This window comes from Poeciliopsis prolifica, unplaced genomic scaffold (assembly GCF_027474105.1).
Source record: "Poeciliopsis prolifica strain line A6 unplaced genomic scaffold, Auburn_PproV2 SCAFFOLD011, whole genome shotgun sequence".
Taxonomy (NCBI): domain Eukaryota; kingdom Metazoa; phylum Chordata; class Actinopteri; order Cyprinodontiformes; family Poeciliidae; genus Poeciliopsis; species Poeciliopsis prolifica.
In genome coordinates, this window is record NW_026562386.1 from 7,496,408 (window position 1) to 7,519,256 (window position 22,849).

The following is a 22,849-nucleotide window of genomic DNA, read 5'->3' on the forward strand; positions in this document are numbered from 1 at the left end:
GCGCTCCAAGCCGTCTTCAGAAACAGTTTAAAGATGTCAGAAAGGTATTTATTGTTGGAACGGGGATTTTTGATGTTCGCTCACAAATCAAACTCTAACAAACTTTAAGACAAATCGTGAACCAACAGGTTACATGAGTGACACATTGTTCTGCCACAATTAACAATCAATTAACCACATGATAAAATAATTTCTATTCTAAAGATTAAAAAGCATTGTTCACAGATACCTCATAATTTATTCTATTTAAGTTTTAGTTGTCAGTGGGGTTTTTTCATTTTGTTTTTATTGGTTTTGGTTGTGATTTTATTTTGGATATTTAAATAATCTTCCAGTTCCAGTAGCAAGTATTCTTTATAAAATGAAAGTTTATTGGTCTTTGAAAAAGCATTCATACTTAGTGACACTCCCCGAACCAGAGAATAGGATATCATTTACAATCCTCTTAATACTGCTGTAATTCCTGCTTTTGTAACCTTTTCCATTAGTTTTTCCCTCCACTCAACTCTCCTTTAAAATACCGGTATACATACAGCCACTTCCATTAGCAATGACCTTTGACCCCCCCTTACCCTCCTTCAGAAAGGTGTCAATTATCTGGATGATTGTCACATTGCTGCAAACAATTAATATACTTACAATCAAATGTTGATTCATGGTTTATCTTATTCTTTTCATCTTTTATTTCTCTATCCAGCAACCTAGCAAGTTTCTGTTTTGTTATTTTTTATAAATATCTAATTGTTTAAACTGCCGAAATAAGCAACAATGACATTCTAACAGATTCATTTGTAGATTTCACACAAAGCAAAGCCTTGAGCTATGAGAGTCTCTGTCCAGCAGAGGGCAGTGTAGTTCCACACCAGAATCCTTTCAGGATCAAATGGGGGGATGAGGGGAGGGTAACTATAACAGAGTGGCAAACTCAGAGGTCGCAAAGTCATTTGCCATGACGTGAGATATAATCACAAACTACTCCATTCACAGGTTGTGCCAGCCAGCTCGCATAACTGATTGAGTCCAAGAGTCCTGTTAGAAAAGCTATTCCAGTGACTCTTAAAAGAACAGCAGGAGCAGCAGGCTTGTTCATTACTTTATTAACAGTGGTTGGGTGCATTTTCTCAAGACCCTTTCATAGGGTTTTCAAGCACAGCTGAGGAGCTGTGTGAAACCTACTCATTGGTTAAAAAAAAAAAAAAAAAAAAACAACATGTCGTTAATGTGAGAGAGGCACTCAGGCACAGCGAGGTTAATTACTCCAGACTCAGTGAGTGACTTTGAATTTCAAAAAGAAAAAAAAAAAATCCAGATAAGGCCGTTTCTGTGCTGCTGTCTGCTTTTCAGCCAGCATGTGCGATTGTTTTCCATCTGCTTCCTCCATTCGGTGCTTAGAGCAGAACCACAAGAAACAGAGCAGAGAGCTAATAAAATAAAATAAAAAAAACTACATCTTTGAAGTAAATGAACATGAAATACTTTGACGTGGGAAAGAAGATAAGAGAAGACTGAGAGACAGAAGAATCCCATTTGGCTGAAACTTATGGCAAACATCTTCTCGCTTCCACTGTGACAGCATGTAAAGTGTTTGGTTTTCATGCTGCGACTTCTTCATGTGGTTTCCCCAAGAGCCTTAAGTGTGACGATAAAAGGTCAGTCACGCAGCGCAGAAATCATACAGGGTGAACTGGTTTGGAGAGGGTGCAGTAGAGACCTCTGGCCCAGTTTGGCACAGAGAGATTTACAGGCAGACTTGTTTAGACATGGCAGTAACATGCAGCTGTAAATCTCTCCGCCATGACGTAAAAATAAGACATTCCTCTCTTTATTATAAACAAACCTCTCGCTGTAACTTAATTGAAGAAAAAAAAAAGTACCAGGGAGTGACTCAGAAGAAAAAATAAGTCATATTTAAATTTACACTACAAAGCAAAACGCTGGCGAAGTGAGAAACCGAATAACTCCTTGGAGCGGCTTTATTGACTTTTAAAAGAGCAATAATTTTCATATTCGGAGTCAAACCATTTCATTGTGTGCTTAAACGGAAAATCACTCTAACAGTTTTCAAATTAGTTTTAAAGCCTTTGCTCAGGCATCCAACTCCTTTTATTTAGCGCCTCAGTGTGCATTATTTATGTTTCTTGGTGCTTTGCTTTTGTGTCTGGCCACCATCACTCACATCATCCTGTTAGCGTGGGAGGCTCTTCCTTTCCCATGTCAACCATGTTCACACACACATTGTCACCCTCGCAGAACCACCACGCACTTACGAGACAACCGTGCAACTATCGAAGCAAACATTTCCCTCTACATACGCAGTCTAACATGGGGATGTAATCTACGCCACTTTGCCAATTTGTCACACTATTCTCTGGGTTAGAATAAAACTGTGATGGAGGAGCACACATCTCCTTTAAAGGCCGTGACCTTTTGAAAAGGCGACTGGTGCAGCTGGGCTCAAAATAAACTAAATCTTACAGCTGTTAGAAATGCAGCCGAGCGACAAAGCAGCTGTATCTGTAAAAAATTAAGAGCTGCGCTTCCCTTATCTAGGCTTCTCTCTAAAGTTGCAGCCCTTTAAACAGCAGCGGCTGGTGGATATTGCCTTATTTTATGCAATTTTACCCAAAATGAGATGAGTGAAAATAGAAAATTTGAACAATGTGATGCTTTCCGTGCCATACGATGCAGCACCTTTCAGAACTCTGGTTCCTGAAGGCTCCTTAGAGATATTCTGATTTGTTCAAGCGCAACATGGTAAACTGTACAAGAGGTCATAGAAGTCAATCTGCTGAAATACCACAGGAATATGAGCGACACGAAGCATAGTGTGACAGACCGACATTAAGTGGGCGTCTGCAAAAACATATCACTTTCCGCTGAAAACGTACTGATCAGATTGTTGCAGAGGCAAACATTAACCCATGGACTGACAGTCACTCAGAGAAGGCCAATTCAGGCCAATTGGTATTAAATAAACCGAAAGCCCATGACTCCATCAACAGCAACGTCAGAGTAATTCCTCTCGATTTGATTCATTGGCTTTTCTCATAAAACGAGGTGCAAACAGAAGGTTCTGCAGATGATTTGTCAGAAACCTTTTCGCGTACCTTCCACTCCCGAGATTTCAGCTGCGCTAAATGCAAATTTGGATGATCTGATTTGGGGCCGTTAGAAAGGAGGCGAATTTTCATTTCAGTCTCGAAGCGGCCAGAAAGGCCTGGATGTTTATCTCTTTTACTTTCGTAGTTTCCCTGTCAGTGAAACCCAAACCTTAAACTCATCACCTCACAATAAGCTACCTTAATTAAAACATTTTGATTTTTAAAAACGTCTCTCTGAAAATAATTTTTTACTCAATAAAGAATAATTTTAATGTGACTGAGATATTCTGCACTTCAATATAAGGTGGAGCTCCACACATCAGGAATCCAGAAGTGAAAGAGAGCTTTGAGTCGAGTTCAGCTTTACACCGGTTTCATATGCTGATTGCGTTTTCTCGGGTTTACTGGTACTGTTCATGACAGTGCAACAGAAAACCAGTGATTCAGCGCTGCCCGTCGTAGTAACTGCGGCTCTGAATGTCTCAGCCGGAGGGAGATCCTCTGCAGATGACTGGCAGGGGGGCTCCCTACACAAAATATATATCTGCATTCAGCCAATGACTATTACTACAACTACTACATATGCTAGTAGGATGTCATCAGATTGGTCCTTTCAGTGGGAACCAAGAACTTCTAAATGTCTAATCTTTTCTGGATTAAAAGAAAAAAAAAAGTTTATCATTTATGTCACAAGATTGAAAATGCTTGATTGGGAAAAAAAGAATAAAAAAACAAACTAACAAACAAAAAACAAAAAAACTGCATCAGCCATTGAACTTTTTCACATGCATCTTTAAGACATAGCAGAGCACAATAGTGAAGTGGAAGGGAAACATAAGCTTTAAAAACACTTTCATCCTTGAATAATAACTCTGTGTAATTAGCTGTTATTAAAGTTATGCTGTAACTTGAGAACAAACAGCACAATGAAGACAAAGAAAACCACCAGACGGGCCGGGAATAGTGTAGAAATAGACTGAACGCCCCAAATGCAGAGCCTATTGTCCGAAACACAGAGGTTGTGGGTTCGATTCCCACCCTGACACCTTTGCTGCATGTTCCTCCCCAAGCTCTTCTCTTTCCACCCATTTCCTGTCTAGTCAGTGACAATGAAGATCTCTAGTGCTGAAAAAAATCTTTTAAAAAAACCCTCAAAACTTGTGAAGTAGTAAAAAGTATTCTGTAAATTGTGCTACTTAAGGAAATCCCATGTAGAGGACACAGCACACAAAGAAAGCAGTTAGATGAGACCACAAATTAAATTTTTTGGCAAAATGCTACAAACACATCACCCCCTCTGTGAAACACGGTAGTGGCGGCAGCATGCTCTGGTGGTGCTTTTCAGTTTAAGACCAAAGTTTATTCATGTGTTAGAATGACAGAGACACAAATCTCACTAAGAGTCTGTCAGAGATTTACTGATTTTAAAAAGAAGTCTACAGATCTTCAAATTTGGAAATTTAAGTATTGACTCATGGGGGCTAAATGTATATGCATGCCACACTTTTAAGATTTAAAATAAAATATATTTGGCATCTACTTCACAAGTATACACTTGTTTGTGTTATACTTTGACAATAAATGTCAATACAATATCTATGAGCTTGTGGTTCCAAAATAATAAAATAGGAAAATGTTTTTGCAAGGCTTGACATGCACTTCGCATTTTTCACTGGCAGCAGGAGTGACCTTTTTTCCTTCACAGTGAGTAAGGGAAGAATAAACTGCAGTATTAAGCAGCATGGAAGAAAATTCTGAATAATAAAGACATAACCCGGAACAAGCCTGGAAAACGGGTTGCATTCAGTCAGTTTAGATCGTTAAATCTAGAAACCAATACATCCAGAAATCTTCCCAGAGCAAAAGGAGAAGTTTCATGGGTTCCTTTAATTTCTCCAAACCAAAGTTTCACATCTAGAAGGAGACCACGGCAAATGAGTAATTTCACCCCTACATTTCTAAAGAGCATCTCAAAGGGGCTCATGGGAGAGATCTCCCTAATGCAAAACAGAAGTGAAAAAGACATTCGGACATCCAGTAAAATAAACACATCTACTGTTGAAATGGAAAATGGGCAATTACCATAAACCTCTATGACACACTGAGAAAAGTTCCCTCAACCAGGCATAACAACATTACTCTGGCAGAGCAGCTTAAGCAAATAACATGAAGACTGACTGACTCTTGACTCCACCAAATGAAGACAACATGCCACAATGGAAAACTGTTGTGCACAGGGAAAAGAGAAAAGAAACAAGTCTGAGTTTACCCTGCAAGAGGGAATATCAAAGCAAACATTTTCCAATTGCAGCTTCCTGTAATGACATGCACACATTTCCTCAGAAGCAATCACTCTCTAGAAACATCTGGCCAATAAATTGAACTTCATTCTGTGATCTCTTTTTATGTTCCCAGTTTTTTTATTTATTTATTTACTTTAACTCCAGTTTTGGGCTAAGAAAGTGAGTGGGCAAAGATGCAGAGCACAGCAGAAAAGCTCATCACAGAGTCGGTTTCTCAAAGTCACTCATCTCTGAATCATTCGTGGAGTTCCCATTTAAAGTGACGGTAAGCGATTCACAAGAATCCCAGCCTTTGATCTGGGACGCAAAAGTTGTTCCACCCCAAAATATCACTTAGATGGCAACTTTAAGAAGGAAGTCTGGAGCCTGAACAGCAAAATACCAAGTAATGCATATGGTGGGATTATAAGCTGAAATATTTTTGGAAAGTTTAACAGGCAACACTTTGCTTATAAATCAACACCAGTGTTTCATCTTCCAGGAAGAAAAAAGGTTGCTGCTTGAATCTTCCTTTCAGAACTGTTTTTGAACAGGAGTGGTTTGTTAAAACCAAACTGGAGCCAAAAAACAGCCACAAGATTCTATGATAATGTTACTTTTACACACAAAAACATGTCAACAGCAAAACCCATTTCAGTCCTCTGAATCAATTCTGCACTTAATCACTAAAACTACTGATTTATACATTCAAAAACATTAAATGAGGCAAAAAAAAAAAAGAAAGAAAACATTTTCCTTCTCATTACACTGTTCAGTTAATTTCTGTTATGAAAAATGTGTAAAATATGTTAAAACATGACTTTGACCCAAACAGAGGGAGTTCCGGACTTCTCTTGCCTAAAAAAAATAACAAAAAAAAAAACTGCTGGCAACTTCTCTGCACAAACCTTTTGGATTCAGCGAAAACTTCTGCAATATATGTACTTTAAACTGTGTGGAAACACGACACAAAATCCTTTTCCACTTGTTAAAAAGGGGGGGAAAAAAGACCAGAAATGTTTGCCATTGTTTTTAAAGAGCAGCAGAAAATCTTAATGGAAACATATTTTCCTTCCACAGTTTTTTTTTTCTGTCATCAAATGAGGAGTTCGATGTTATTACTGGCCTAGTTGATTAATGGCTGCACAAAGCCTCTTATTTTAACTGGTTTCTCTCTCTCTCTCTCTCTCTCACACACACACACACACCCACACACCACACACACACACACACATATATATATATACTTGAGCAGATTAACAAAACAACCAGTAATTTATCTCCTGCATTACAGATAATCACACCAAAGAGACCTGCAAGCAGATTATTAATTTTTTGTTTCAATATTTAAACCCATAAAGCACTTTGTATTGCTTTGTTGCTGAAAAATGCGCCATATAAATAAAATTGCCTTTACCTTTAAATACAAGTTCATATTGATAAAAAATTACTTTTCTATTATAATTCTACCATCTTTCTACACATTCAGAAATTGAATAATTTATTTGACATCTTCAGATATTGAAGTATTCTAAAGATATACTTTATTTATATCTTTATAAGTTAAATATATACTTCATTTAACATTTGATCACTTATTGCTTAACTAATTTTACAGCAATCATGCATCATGTTTAGTGTATAAGGAGGCAACATCATCACAAATAAACAGAAAACCCACCAGATCTACCAGAATAAAACTACAGAATGATACTGAGCTGAAAGTACTACTTTGGAGAAAAAAATAAACATAACAAATTAGCCTGTATAACGAGCAACATTTCTGATGTTTCACGGTGTTGCTTCATTTATATTTCCAATCAGATTAGGCAGGGTGCTCATGCGCAAGTTCCTCAAGAAATAAAGATGAAAACAGAAACTGACAGCAGTTGTTAGGAACCATTATGCTTCATTTTCAAACATAAAGAAAATGAAGTTCTCCACCTGAAGTTTAGCAAAGAAGAATATCCACGACCTTGTTAATTTTTATTTAATTCAGACTAATCTCTCTTAATTCAGAATCGACATGCAGTAAAAATATGTTTCTTTTATCCACCAAGTGCATTTCAGACTGATTGTCTCAGCGGAGTGACCCTGCAGCGGAGCTGGATTTTGAACTTGTCTATCCATCTGTCTATCAGTCTGTCTTCTCACCTCCTGTGTGCTCTGCCCTGGGAACACACACGGACACACGCAAACACACACACCTCGAAAACATCAAATCAACAGACACACACACAACCCACCCTCTCATACACACACTGACACACACATCTCAAGCATGCTTTGGTGTGCGTCACAAGGGCCATCTGCTTGCTAACCAGAGCACTTTCTGCACTAACTGTAGAGCTCAGTCTCATACCACAGGCATGAGCCTACAATTGTGTTTTGAGTTTGATTTAACAAAAATGTTCAAAGGGAAATTTTCAAATGCACTTGGGGCAGAAGGAGCATCCTGTCTGGAAATCTGACATAAGCTTCGACAGAAACTGAACCATTAACGAGTCGCCTTCACAAACCTCATGTTACAAAGATCCTGAACCCTCATCCAAACTTTTTAGTGAGCTGAATGATAGTAGATTCAGAGTGCTAATATCTCTAGCATTCTGTTTTTCTTCTTATTCTAAAATTGATTAAATGCATGGATCTATGTCTATAATTCTATGTAATGTTTTAGTCGCTATAGAATTGCTTTATATTTCCTCCAAGTTTGGTCCATGTTGAACTGTTTCTCTGCCAAACTGGAGTGAATGCGATCTAATTAAGAGAGATAGTCACAACCTCTGAAAACCCAGAGCTGTGCAAAGCTTCCTGTTGCTACGTTAAAAATCTGGACTACGGAACTGGACTGGCACAGAAAACTATTTTTAGCTCAAGACTCAAAGGGAGATCTTACATTCCCAGGTGAACTGTGTTGCAAACTTTATCTGGAGAAGAGGGGGAGTGCACAAACCCACACTTGATGAATCTCAAGGCTCGTGTGACACTAAATAGAGAATTTCCAATTCATGATAAACAAACATTGCAGAAGTGTGACAGGGAACGAAAATGAAATATTGTTTTACACATTTCAACATATATAAAACTGAAAAGTGTGGTGATCTTGGAGACCTTGAAACAATAGCTGCCTATACATGATGGAGGACATCATTTACTAAGTCAACTGGTTGCACTGGATTTAATGGGTAACAGTGCAAAGAGGGTCAAATAAATGCATTTTATTTTCAGAATTTTATTTGTAAGAAATGTAAGAAAAGAAGGGGAAAAAATCTACATCACTTTCCAATCCCTTTTCTTTTATGCACCACTTTCTATTGTCTCATTTAAAATGCCAACTAAATAGATTGTCTGTGGTGGTGAACCGAGAAAAAAATGAAGGGACTGCAGATACACTCCACTGAACATTGGTACTTCACATGAGACCTGTTGTTGGCACATTTATGTTCATTAGGTTGACCCCTGCTAATACACAATAACACCCTATACTGCAAAGCCTCACCAGGGTACTAATTAATGTTTAATCTTCTAGACTCTTATTAAAATACACCATAAGTAGATATTTAATTTTTCTAGTTTGAAAGAAGCTGTATTCTAATTAGGGTTCTAAATGGGAATCACATGTACATGTAAACATGATCATTCACATGACGTAAATACTGCAGTATTTGCAGGTAGCAAGAAATAATGCAATGCACTTCCATTCCCTGGAACCGAGAAGCCACCTAAGTTTTAAAGTGTAACTAATTATCAAATTGCTGGCAGAGATACAAAATCCCGGCATATGTCATTGGCTATTTAATGTAATACTACAGCTATCACTCCTCTTTGTGTCTATGATACCCAATACCAGGTGACAGGCCCCTCAGCAATGAAGCTTGAAATACAACTATGCTCTGCAACGTCAGTTCAAATGTTATCACTGCTATCAGACATCAAGGTTTCAGTAAACTGAAATCACAACAACTGGTTCTCTGTATTGTTTGACACCAGATCCATGTTTATCCCACATATCGCATATTATACGGTAAACCTAATCCCTTGACGGTCCCTTGCTTCAGACAGACATTATGGTTTTTCACAGATAGCAGAGCTTAAAATAACTTCTGCCAAAACCAAAGGTTTATGCAGAACAAACAGAATTAGTTAAAAACAGAGACAGAAAGACAACAAAGTGAAAAGATGGACCAATGGTTGATTCTTAAGCTAACTATGGAAGATTTTTTTTTTGTTGTAACAGTGACCTCTAACTCTTGCTCTTTTTGACAGTAAGTAGCTACATCACATTTTGATACAAAGTATTTTGGTTGTTTTAACAGAAAAATAATCTGTTTCTTAACTTGCCCCCAAATTTGATGCAAGTCTTTAACACCATATTACAACTCTTTAACACCAAAGGTGTTAAAGAGTTGTAATATGTTTCCCAATGTAATCCAAAGTGGCAAATACGGATTAACAGCTGGGATAAGCATTACTAAAACATCTCTAGATGCTAAGATGGAAGATATTTGAAGTGCTGAAGAGGATTATAAAATAATCTTGACTCCATCTGCCTACAGCCATAGATTATGTATAAGAGGTAAATATTAGTTCTGTAACTGATCTTCAGGAAGAAAGATTACCCTGAGGTCTGTGTAAAACACTCAAGAGCTACAAAGTTCAGGCCTCATCATGAACTTATGTTAAAGTTCAAGACAGTACAGTTGGTGAAACACTGGATTAACCCACTTTTTCTACGGTCAATCTAGAAAAAGTGTAAGAACAATCAATAAAACCTCTAGATGAATGTTCTAGATAGTGGAGCCAAGAATATTTAGGATTCTTCTGCAGCCACAGGAGCCCAATCACCTTCCATTCAATAATTTTGCACAACAATAGTAACTGCTTCACATGCCAACAAGGTGAGGCTTACACATAAAGAAAGGGATATATACTTACATTAAATTTGAACATGTAACGTACCGTGTTAAAGTGCCAGCACCATGTGTACTACAGGCATAGTGCCATTTTATACATCAAGTAACTATGTTAACTTCAATTGATATAAAATGCTGCAAATATCAATCATGACTTTAGAGAAATCTGATTCTATTTCATACCTTGAAACTGACCTCTGGTTTAAAGAAGCTCTTGCTCTTTGCAACATTTGGCCTTCAAACATCATATTGCCCAGGCTGTCGGCATGGGCAGGCATTGGGGTGCATTGCCTGCCCACAGATTCAGCCGTGCCCTCCTTGGACTGGAAGCCGTTTGTTGTTTTTACCATGAAGTAGTCAACTCTCTGTTATTCCTATTTAGATTTGACACAATAGAGGCTTCCCATATCTGTGTCCTCTGTCACTTTCTTTTTTCAGCAGCTAAAACTGTTTAATCTGTTGTTAACATGTGATAACTTGTTTTTCCAAGCCACCTTTAAACGCAACATGAACGCTGAGATGCTCGTGCCACGGAGACCTGCTGCTGCAGTGCAGAGCTCTGCAGATGTGTGATAGAATCATGCAGCAAACCATCAAAACGCAAAGAACTTTGTGCAGTTTTTCCCCCAAAACTAACCGACTGAGTTGAGTGATACTGTTCAATACAGCTAATGTTATCTAAATGATGACGAGCTAATGCCAATACAGCACCTTAATTGTTAACAAGTAGCCTGCAGACTATTGATGATGTCGTTTATGTTCATATTCATTTTGTCCCCCTAAAATAAGTCGATGCCCCCCCCCTGTTAAACTCCTCTGGAGCCGGGGCTGATCACAACACCGTTCCTCTGTCAGGCGTTTAACACTCCAGGTATGTTTCTGATGAGGGAATAACATTATAACATGATGCAAAGTTCAAAAAAGTTTATTTTACAACACTGCCCTTTTAAACTCGGTTGATCATATTAAATTGTGTTATGATGATTCCATATAAAGCAGCTCTGACGTCTAAAAGTTAAAATTATCTAAATAAATAGAAAAGATTGTCTTAAAATTTGTATCAATGCCTTAAGAGTTTGTGTGTGAATGTGGTGGATATTATGTAAAGCTGCCTTTATGTTTGAAATTTTAATAACTCAGTGTGTGAAGGTGTTTAATTTTGGCAGAGTAAAAATTTCTTGTTTTCAGAAACCATTTTTCTTACCGTCATCCAGAGTGATATCCTGTAGGCCGATGGAGCGGAAGGTGGGCTCCCTCTCCTCCGGTTCTTGCTTAATATTCAGCCTCTCCCCTTCAGAGGGAAATGGCCCCTGAGGACTTAGCGGATGAACCAGTGGCCCCACAGCTCCAGGGGACAGGCTGGTCATGACTGGACTTGTGGCCTGTGGAGACGGCTGTCCTGAATGCTGCTGCAGGGGCCCCAGAGGACTCCCAGCTGAGGTGGGGGAGGATGAAGGGGGAGACTGGTAGGGCAAAGGGTGGACTTGAGGAGAAGAGGGTCCAGAATGAGGAGAGGGGATCATCCGTTGTGGGGGGGCAGTGGACGGTGTGGGACAGGAAGCTGACCTTTGGCTTACTGGGTGGTATCCCAGACCTCTCTGCATCTGCGAGGAGTGCTGCCCACTTAGGGGATGGCCTCCCTGGCTAGGATTCGGAGAGCAGTGGAAGCCTCCGAGTGTGTGGAGGTGTGGGGATGACGGGGACATCATTACAGGCTGATGATTCTGAGGGGAACCAACAATGGGATTGGTGGGTGAGGATGAAAGGGCAGACGGTGAGGAGCAACTGGATGAGTAAACTATTCCCAGGCCTATTGAGTGTGACGCCGCAGTGGGGCTCTGCTGAAAGGGCATCCTCTCGTAGCTCTGAGAAGGAAGGCTGGGCTGGCCGTTGAAGGACAGGTTGTGACTCGGACTGTGCTGCAAAGGCTGGTAGGTGGGCTGGGGAGGAGCGGGAGCAGAGCCCTGGTGGAACGTCATGTGGCAGTCTGCAGGGGGGTGATGCAAACTGTGACCCTGGAGGTGAGGCAGGTGCTGGAAAGGCGGGGAGCTCAGGGAGGAACAGGGGCCCGGCAGAGGTAGCAGGCCAGGTCCGGAGCCCGTGGCCAGGCTGTGAAGAGAGCTGGACAGAAGGTTGTCCGATGGGTGGCCCTGATCAGGAGAAGGCAGCTGAGGGTGCACCAGACTGGGAGCATGTGCCAAGGGCATGGAAATGGGAGGAACGGCAGTGAGGTCCAGCTCGTCTCTGTGCTCCTGTTTCACCATCACTGAAAGGGAGGAAAGAAAAAAGAGTTGCATTTACATCACTCATACCATACAGTGTCTTTTTATTGTATTATATGCTTTCACTCTATCCATTCCTGGTTTATGTTTAAACAAAGGCAGTTTCTTCTGAACGTGGGTGAGCTGGAGGACAAAGTGAGAAGCTGTGGTGTCAAAAAGAGCAGGATGCGCAACTTTAATGTGTGCATGGCTGTGTGGCGTGTTCAAAGTAGACTGAAGTTTTCGATATCATTTCACAGTCCTGTGCACAATATTACTAATTTTTGATAAGGGAATAAGAAACAAAAAATCTGAACATATACAGTAAATGTGCAATTTATGCAAAAACATGGAAAATTAATATTTATTATAGAACAGCAAAACCAACAGAGGAGCAAACAAATGCACAAATGCGTTATTTCTTAAAGGAAGTGTCTGCAGGTGCAAGACTTCAAGAGTATTACTGACACCCACAAGTGAAATACTTTCAATGTTGTAAGAAAAAAAAGAGGAAATATAACCTATGAATCTTTCAAGTTCTTTGATTTTAGTAAACATAAAAGGGAGAGTTTCATCCTCCACTGATTCCCTTACTCCAATTTTATTATAGAAAAGCTCTGCAGTAAAACCTAAAAAAGGACCTCGATACAGTGACGAGTCTCTGAAATATGTGACAGCAAAATAGGTCTCATTCCAGATTAAAACAGCCTGCGAAAAAACAGACTGACATTTTCATTGTAAATGGGGCCATTCCTCTTTACTGTGACAGCTTAGAGCACTGCTATGCCAATCGGTAACCTATTTCCCAATCTGGTGCCTTGTGACCACAAGTTTTATTTTTATCCAGCTCTGAATCAGAAGAGAGCATATGTAGTCAGTCTGGTTGCCATCATGTGAAATGTGTGGGATGAGGAACTGAATCCCCCCCAGCCAAGATCACACTGAAACAAACAAATGAGTGCACTGACTGTGCCCTCTTCTCACCCTGATAGACCTTAGGAACCGAGGGAAAAGGCGAAACACAATTTATTTAATATGAAAACAGGGCTTGGGGAAAAAGAGTGATACTTTGAATTTAAGTATGGTTATTCATAGTTTAACTCAAAGCAACAATTAAAATAAAAACAAACAGGTTTTTTTTTTCAAAAATCTGAAATTTTTTCTTGGAAATTTTTCTTTAAAAAAATAGATATTATTTGCGACAAGCTCCTGGTAGTGGAACCCATGATGAAACATGAAACACCACTGATTGGCTGACTTTCTTTTTCTCTTTTTCTCTTGCCACAATAAAGCAGGCGGTGTCCGTGGTGACACCAGCGGTGTAAGCGACCCAGCTTGACTGACAGAACAGCATTAATCTACAATGTTCTGATTGGCTGCACTGATCTGTCAGCGGGGAAAACAGGAACTGCCTGTGACGAGTGGGCGTGCTTGCAAAAAGAAAGGCTGGGTGGGTGGATGGGCAAGGCCGCTTGTACACATACAAAGAAACACACACACACAATACACGCACTGTTGCGGTGAAAGTCAGGGTTTGGATGTGTTGCACAAAATGCTCACATGTCAATATAATCCGCCAACAGTGTTTTCAGTTTGACTGGTTTTAACAGGAAAAAAAAAAAAAAACAATAACAATATTAAAGAAAAGAACGAACTCGTTTGACTTCAATGAAATTATCAGTGATGCTCAATCACACATCAAAGTACCCAAAGCTGTGTCGACTTTGCAAAATGATCACAACAGAGTTTCTGTGTGTAGTGGAGTTTTCCTGGATAACACAAACAAAATACAAAATGCAGCGGTGCATGTGAAAGAAAAACAAGATGCCACTGTGAGTGTCAGAAAATTAACAGTTGGTAGGTGTTAAACTTATTGTTAGTGGAGGATTGTTATCCAAGCCACAATAATACAGGTGCATCTTAATAAATTAGAAAATCATCAATTTAGTTAATTGAATTCAAAAAGCAAAACATTGACATTACATAGATTCGCTACACATGGAATGACACGTCATGTTTATGTTTGTTAATTTTGATTAATATGCTCTAAATCTACTTTTTTGAAACTTAGAATATGACTCCATAAAAAAAGAAGAAAAAAAGCATTTTTATAACATAGAAATGATACGATATATTATGGCATGCCCAATTATGGTGAAAACTCCTGTTAGTATTTTTGGGTTTTCATCAACTGCAAGTTATAATCATCAAAATCTACAGAAATAGATGCAACACATAAATCATTTTGTGTGCATGATCAGATAAATTATCTTTTTTAATTACATTTTTATGTATTGAGTTATACTTGTATTTTAGTTGGAGATACAAAGCAGAAAGGATGCTCACAAACCCATGTGGAGAAGTGCGCAACATGGCAACACTGCTCTGAGTCTCGCATTTTGAAATGAACCTGGAAGTTTCTGTACAGCCGGATATAGAACGCGAACACCTACAAACAGCTTGCTCATTATTTTCATAATCTTTCGAGATTCTTCAGGAGTTTCAAATTCATTTCAATCATGCCTGTTTCCTCCAAACCAACCTGAAAGGTAGGTAAAGCGTTGTGATTGGCTCCTCTTCCGTTTTCCATTGCAGACATAAAACTGCACCTGTACAGCTGAAGTCACAGTCTTACTGTGGTATGGAGGGATTTCCACGACAATGCATGACTGAAAGAGACACACAAAAAACACGTTGATGACTTAGTTTTCTAGTCATGAATCACGGTATATATTTCAACATACAAATATAGTACTGTGCTGTCCCACTAAAGTACTGACCCATACATTAAGATGCAGATTCTCAGTTATAGTAAAAAAAAAAGTATCTCTTTTCTGTGCCACTTGCATATAATACAAGTAATTTAAAAATCTCTGCAGTAGAAATGGAAAAGCAAATCAAATCTACAAAGACATGTAGAAATTATGTTTGAATAAAAAGACAATTATTGTGTATATATGATCCTATTTTTACATTCCTTATTGGACAACTTATATTAAAAGTAAAATCTGAAAAACATCAGATTGAAGAAACCCAATGTACGTTCACAGAAGTAAAGAAAAAATACTTACACCTTGGATTTTCTCACGAATTATTTTTGCTTCAACTTCCCATTGAGGTCGTCCATCTAAAATAAAGAACAACAAAAAACAAAAACATTAAAAATCCTTCACCATAGTCAAAATAAATTAAATCACAGTTTTATTAGGATTAACTTTAAACAGTTTCTTTGGAAAAAAAAAAAATCCAATTTGATTACAGACATTAGAAACAATTTCTAATTTTTTCTGTCTTTTACCGTGTAAGTGAGAGAAATTTTAACAGCCATTTAATATGAATCAAGTAGCAAAAACATCCCACTATTTGCTGTGCCTGTTTAACTTAATGTTGTAAGCATTGGAAAAGTGCTTTGAAAATGTAAGGTCTCCTCTGAGGGACATTATTATTTGGAGAAACATCTTCGAGGTGACTGAAGGAAGCAGCTGGGATGAAAACACAAACAGGATTCCTGTGTGGTTGGAAGAAATTCGTCATTGCAGCCTTGAGAGGAATAAAACGTTTGACAGCTACAGGAGGGATTGGCCTCTAAGCTGAAGTAAATAAACTTGCAGATGCCTCCCTTTTTTTCATGGTGCTCACATGTTCCACTATGTATATTCTGCACCTGCATGGCCTGTTCCACAAAACCAAAAGGATTCCCCCAAATACCACCGTGAGGCATCTGCAACATTTCTGCAGAGATGCCTAGTTCAAATGTAGATTAAACAATGCACACCCAACTGCAAGCCTGTTGTATTTAAGCCGTTAAGCTAGCTACAAGAACCACTAATTCCAAAATTTAAGCTAATGCTGATGCTCTTACCTGAAAATTAAACCTGGATGTAGTAATCTCCTGTCACTTTAGGTAGTTCAAACCTCAAACACATCATCTCGTTTGAGAATTTATCTTAATTTGTCGATGACAGTTTTTTTTTTCTTTCAGTGAGCAATGACCTTGACAGTTGACAGCAATGCATTATTACTCCACAGCTTGTTGACATTCAACAGGCAGCAGCAAGGGGCCCACATGTTCTGTCAGACAACAAGCACCAACAGGAACCTCATACCACAGTAAAACAATGACCTGGATCGTCAAACTGCCCTGTTTTTATGATTTCACTGGGGAAAAGAATGTACTCCCCATTGTGCTAAAAAAACCCAAACAAATCTTAGAGAAAACATTGTTGTAAAATATAAAATAGAGGTTTTATAATGAGACAGCACCCTTGCTGCATTAGTCACTCTTTAAGGTAGTCACCGTCAGCCTTTAAAGTCAGACTCTTCGTAAACAGCCATGCTTGTAAAAGTCAAAGACCTATACCAAGTATGGACTTCAGAGTTCTACAAAGTCAAGTAACTCACATGGTAATCTTTTTCGAGACTAACATTTTAAGTAATGTACATCCACCCCGACTGTTGGGGCAGTTTATATTTGGGCCCTCAAGCATTAAATCCTCATACTTATACCACATATCTTCCTTTCCCTTATGATTTATTCTTTTTCACTGTCTGATTATTTCTTTGAAAAAACTTAAACTAAATTATCTTCTTTCTAATCCCCGTCCCCAAAACAAAATTGAACTATGAATTACAGGTAGAAAAAAAATTAAGATTGAAAACCTGGTATGACTAGTAAATGGTTAAAGCATGTCAATAAAGATTTTTCACTATATCACCTTTTGACAACTGGCAGTAAATCTGAGTAGAAAACATAGCATTCGATACTTGCGTCATTGTCCTTGTCATCATTTTCCTCAGTCTTGACATTTATGTTAGCATCCATCATTGCTGGTGGATAGCCAGAGTCACATTCTGGCTCAAAAATATGCAAATCACTGAATAATATCCAAACAAAACACTCTTTATTGTATGATATTTTCTTTACTGCCCTCAATTTGCATTGTTCATTAGGAGAAAATGTTAATCAAAGTAGATGAAAAAGTTTCAGAATCAGTCAAAGCCTGCTAATCCAGCATAAGCATTCCTTTAAAAGCCAACAAATCACATAGAAACCCATTGATCCTTGTTGTTTTGCCATTTATTGTGAGTTCTTATGACCTGTTGTGACGATGGTCACTATATGGGGTTTTATTTGTGTTTTTGTTTTAAAAACTTTGTAATCTAGTGAAATGCATTACCAAATCCTATACTGTATCCAGTTGTTTTTCACTGTAGATGTAACGTTGTTGACAAAAAAAAAAAAAAAACTTGGCTAATTGCCTTAAGAGAATCTAACTTGAGGGTTTATGTGTTGCATTTAAGATGAAGAAATTAATGTCACTCCATAATCACTTGATTTTTTTTGTTAGTGTAGTTTCATTGCATTATCAAAGCTGGTAGAGAAAAAAAGTTTGTCAATTTTGCTTTCTTTTCTTCTCTTACCAATGGTAAGCAGTGTCTTTCTGCAGAAAAGGTAATGAGCGCAACCATTGAGCGTTTCCATCCACTTTCACATTTTTTTTGTCTCTTTCACAGTCCAATGAGTTCATGCAATATGGGGCCCAAGTTACTGCCAAACCAAGAAGCGCCTCTCAGAGGTTTCCACTCACTACTCTAGCCTGCCATGCTTCACTTGCTCCTCCTGAAAAGGCCCTGAACACATTCCTCAGGGCAGATCTTTTAAATAGACGATTTTAAAGTACAGCACCCGCACACAAAGGGAACACCACTCAGCTTGTTACCATGTGCAAACTTGAAACTGTTGCTCTGTATCACAAAAGTACCTTGGGCAGGTAGGGACTGGTTAAACAAATGTTATCCATTTAAAATTTCCACCCAACTCTTCCACGTCCTTTTTTAAAGAATGGGTAAAGAAAATATCTTTAAATATCACAAGGGATTTAAGCTAATCTTCAGCTCTTCAGCTTTGTTAACAGATAAAAATCAGCTTTTAAGGATAACAAGTACCCATTCAGGTGATGCATAAAAGTCACTAACATGTAAAATAGAGAGTTGATACACATTTATAAATATTTCTTTCAAAATTTCCTCTATAAACTAAGGAAAACAAACTTACTGACCAAATTTTAATCACTTTTGGAATTAATGAACCCTCCTTTGTACTTTTGTTTTAGGTAATCTAACAAACAACCAGATGAAAAAAACCCAAATCAATTGTTGATTAACTGTAATAGGTAATAGCTCATATCTGATCTGGTACATCTTGTTTTCTGTTTCCACAAATGTCTTTACTGCTTAAGGAAACAGGAACATCTACAAAAAATCCCATGCAGGCTTAGGGAAAACATGGCAACTCCACAAGGAAGAGCCCCAGGCACACTGATTATTACACATCACTGTAGTATTTAAATTAAAATGTGACATCAAAGACACAATGTTATTGATCTGTTAAGCAAGTCATGAACTGTCAGTCATGAAGAACAAAAAACAAGTCAGGGGTAATGTTTCCATTAATACTTTTCAGTCTTAAAATACCGAACATCATCTAATGTACATTTTATTTAAGGCATTTAATGAAGGTCACTACACATATAATATTTCCTAACAAAAAATTTAGCATGACCATCCATCTTGGAACGACACTGTAAGCAAAGATATTGCACAAGCTCTTCTTACCAGGGCCTTTCTCCAGGAAGATAACCTTGGACTCTGGGAAGAAGTTGGAACCAGTGATCACCATCTCTTCACCCCCACTGACCAGACAGCTGGTGAGGCTGGACTTCTCAACCTGCGGCAGCTCCTGAGCTGAACGCTGGGCTGGGAGAGATCCAGAAAGTTCAACAATAGCTGATGAAATTTCACATTATAATTTCTATGTCAGTGAAAACAGATGTTTAAATACACTGTGTGTTCTGTGTATTTCTGAATGTAAGAAGGCAAAACAATGCTTCATTCTAGCATTTAGCAAATATTAATGGTTTAATAAATATTAGCTGAAACAAGAAACCTTTGGTCTGACAATCAGAGTGGGAAAAATAGGTTATTTATTTTTATGGTGTCAGTAAACATCTGCTTTTAACTTTAGTATCTTCATTAAATATGTATTGGATGAACATGACATTTAAGTTTCCATTGGCTAAAATGTCTTATATTAGACATTCTAATCAAGACAATTTCTAAATAAATATTGTTCAGTATTTGAATACAACAGAAAGTGGACACTCACAGCACTCCACGGGAATAGAGGCAGCTTGCAGGGACAACACCTTCCCGTTGGGTTGAGGGATGTGCACTCGAAAAACCACGCGAACCCGTGTGTTCTTTCGTCCTATATCCGTCTCCCCCTTCCGCAGCTCGATGTCAGAGTTCCGCAGCTTCAGTATGCCAGCACAGTCAATACTGCAAGGAAAGAAGGAGGGGGGAAACAGTTGGCCCTGCACAGCACCATCAGGATGTTAAGCATCTCAGGCATATTTAGTTAGTACTTGTAAAAGCCTTTGGGTGATAAAATAGCCCGCAAACCCAGTAGGAGATTGGCAACTAAAACTGCCTGCGAGGGTAATTTATTACAGTTATAAATAAGAAATCCTATACCGTGAAAAATACTATGAATCACACTGTAAATGGAACCAGATCCTACAAAAAATATATATATTTAGCTGTAACAGGTCACAGTTATATAAATAAAAATTATTTCTATGCTCCAAAGGAAATCCTGTAAATTTCCTTGTGTAACCAACCCTTATGTTAGTATAAATTAAGAAAATCTATGAAATATACTTAGGAAGACCTTGCATACATTTATGACCAAAAGGGTGTTTATTTTTCCTTGGCTAGCCCTTCCTCTATGGAGGTAAGCCCATGTAGCCTTATAATGCAACTTTTACTTCCGACACGTACGTGGCTGACATGCTGTTTTCAGGAAGCAGAGGGATTTCAAGAACTTTGGTGCTGGAAAGCAGGATTTCTTGGCTGGCCGTTGCGACAGTCTTCCCGGTGATCCGATGCACCTGGTAAAAGGCGTGTGGCCTTAAGTAGCGGTCGTCTGCGGTTCCTATAAACATCTGCAGATTCACAGGCTTGTCATTGTAGCCAGTGAGCTAAACGACAACAGACGGAGGGAGAGAAAGAAAATACACAGATGTGAGTCCTTGGGCTTGACGTCACAAAAGGTGTAAAAGAATACACATATGTTGTACCTATCTCTGTTTCAGGACACAAGTTCTCAAACCTTTTATAGAAAGAACCATTTTCCAAAGTAACATATTTCCAAGGTACCAACACACTGTCAAAGTGTTTTAAAACTACAAAAACATAGCTTCTAAAAAGAAATATGTCATGATATTAAAACTGCCAATTTGCAGTAAAATTTTTATTGTAAAAATAAAAAGCAAGGAACCTTGAAGTTTGAATTCCACATGGGAAGAAATGAGGCTAGTCAACAAATTCAAAATACAATATGTCCGTTGTGTATTTAAAACATAGGAATAGTTGCCACAGCAAATCATTTGAGTGCATATCTGGTAGTTGGTATTTCATTGAAGATATTTTCACATACACAAAAATTTATGGCCCATCTGTGCCAAATTAATACAATTTAGAATGTCACCACTGTTGTTATCACTTTGTATTGCTAATAATAATTAGTCTGATCACTTGGTACAACAATAGAAAGCAAATCACTCCTGTTTTTTGACTTGCACCAAAAGTCAGAAAACCTGGATACTTTGAGAATGATGTTCCTATGTTGACTTCATAGCTAAACAAAAAGCAGCATGAACAGCTCAATCTGTATATTCGACTTCCCTTTCCTTTTGAGCATTGTGTTTGAGGCGTGGGTGGCAGTGGCTATGGTGGTAGAACAGGTTGGCTGAAGATCCAGTTCGCAGTAAAAAAAGAAAACTCTGCCAAGTCTGTTTGCATGCAGCTGTGGATTGGAGGGAGCCCACTGTGCTGTGGCAATCCCATGGAATGGATGACAACAATATTATGTGTTTGAAGCAAAGATTAATATGCTTGAGTTTCTGTTCTGTTTTGGTCTATTAGCTCTACCTTATAGCTAATCTGCTTCTATCAGTTATCAAAAACAATAATTCCTACTCAAGGTGGTCAAAGTACTACTTGAGGTTCTTGTGTCGTATTTTGACATGACACAAAAACTATAACACTTGATATGGTACTTTACAATAGTAGCATCATGACACCATACTTCCGAGCTATAACATTTCTAACAAGAAGGAATTTCTATTTCCACACAGAGAAGAATCTGGGAAAGGTGCAAAACTCACTGGAGGGACTGTGTGTCCCGTCTGACTAGTTAACACCTTGGGACGTCTGTTATTCTTACGACCCAGTCTCAGATGAGCAGAAGACTCCTTAAAATGAATGGATGTCTGAATCGTTTAATGAGAAAGGGAATTTCTATCACATGTAAAATAAGTTCTATTAGACTACCAAGTCGTCTAATAGAAAAGAAAAAAAAAGCACAGTCCTCAATTCATTCTGTCAGGTCTGACTTAAAGATTTTTTTCTTTCTATGGCAAAGATGCCAGTGAGAATGTCATCAAGATTTCCAATGGTTCACTTGAGCCAACATGGTTGGAAAATGAGCACCAAGCAGCAGTATTCCTCTCCTCCCCGAATGCTGCCACTGTAGTAACTTTCCAGAGAAGAAAATCTTTTATGGAGCAAAGTTGTTGCATGTTGGGTAAAAAAAATTTTTTTTTTAAAAAACTAAAGGAAAATGGAAAGAAGAACAAGACCTTTCTTCTACAGAAGGACAGAACAAACACGCAAGCCACACAATCCCACCACTGTTGTAATGTTGTACTTGGAAGACTCTGTGACAGCAGGATGGCATCCCCCCACATTCATGCTCACACCGGACTGCTCTGAAGTGACCACACCCCCAGTCAGATGCAGGGTAGCTTATAGACACTAACAGAGAAGAAGAAGAAGGCCTTTCATTGCTATTTCACCACATTTAACTGCCAAGCTTCAATCCCACCACAGCTGGCTGCTGGCGCTTTACCCCTGCCAGTTTGCATCACACACCCTGGTGTCAGTGTTAGGTGGAAAATGATCGATGCATGAAAGGACAGAAAGGTGGTGAGCTAGAAATAAGTCGTTTGGCAGCCCAAACTACAGACATAATTTCAACATTTAGTAGTCCGTGTTCCTTATTTGCTGCATTTTTCTGAATAGTTTCTAAAACAGTTTGACGAGCCAAAAAAAGTTAACATCTCAGCATGGGGGTGCCTATGTCCTACCATAAAAAAGCAATACGTTCAGAGCATACATAAAAATGGATTAACCTACAAATCTTTTTATTAATGAGAAATATGTAAAGTAAC

At 38.5% G+C, this 22,849-nt stretch overlaps 1 protein-coding gene across 1 annotated transcript in view; it reads right to left on the minus strand.

Annotated features, from left to right (window-relative positions):
* Positions 1-22,849, minus strand: part of LOC129364067 (nuclear factor of activated T-cells, cytoplasmic 3-like) — a 53,023-nt gene that overhangs the window by 2,643 nt on the left and 27,531 nt on the right. Inside the window, 6 exon segments of the mRNA XM_055036481.1 lie at positions 11,501-12,562; positions 15,100-15,226; positions 15,629-15,684; positions 19,173-19,313; positions 19,723-19,895; positions 20,397-20,596. Of these exon segments, the coding sequence (XP_054892456.1) occupies positions 11,501-12,562; positions 15,100-15,226; positions 15,629-15,684; positions 19,173-19,313; positions 19,723-19,895; positions 20,397-20,596 (1,759 nt within the window).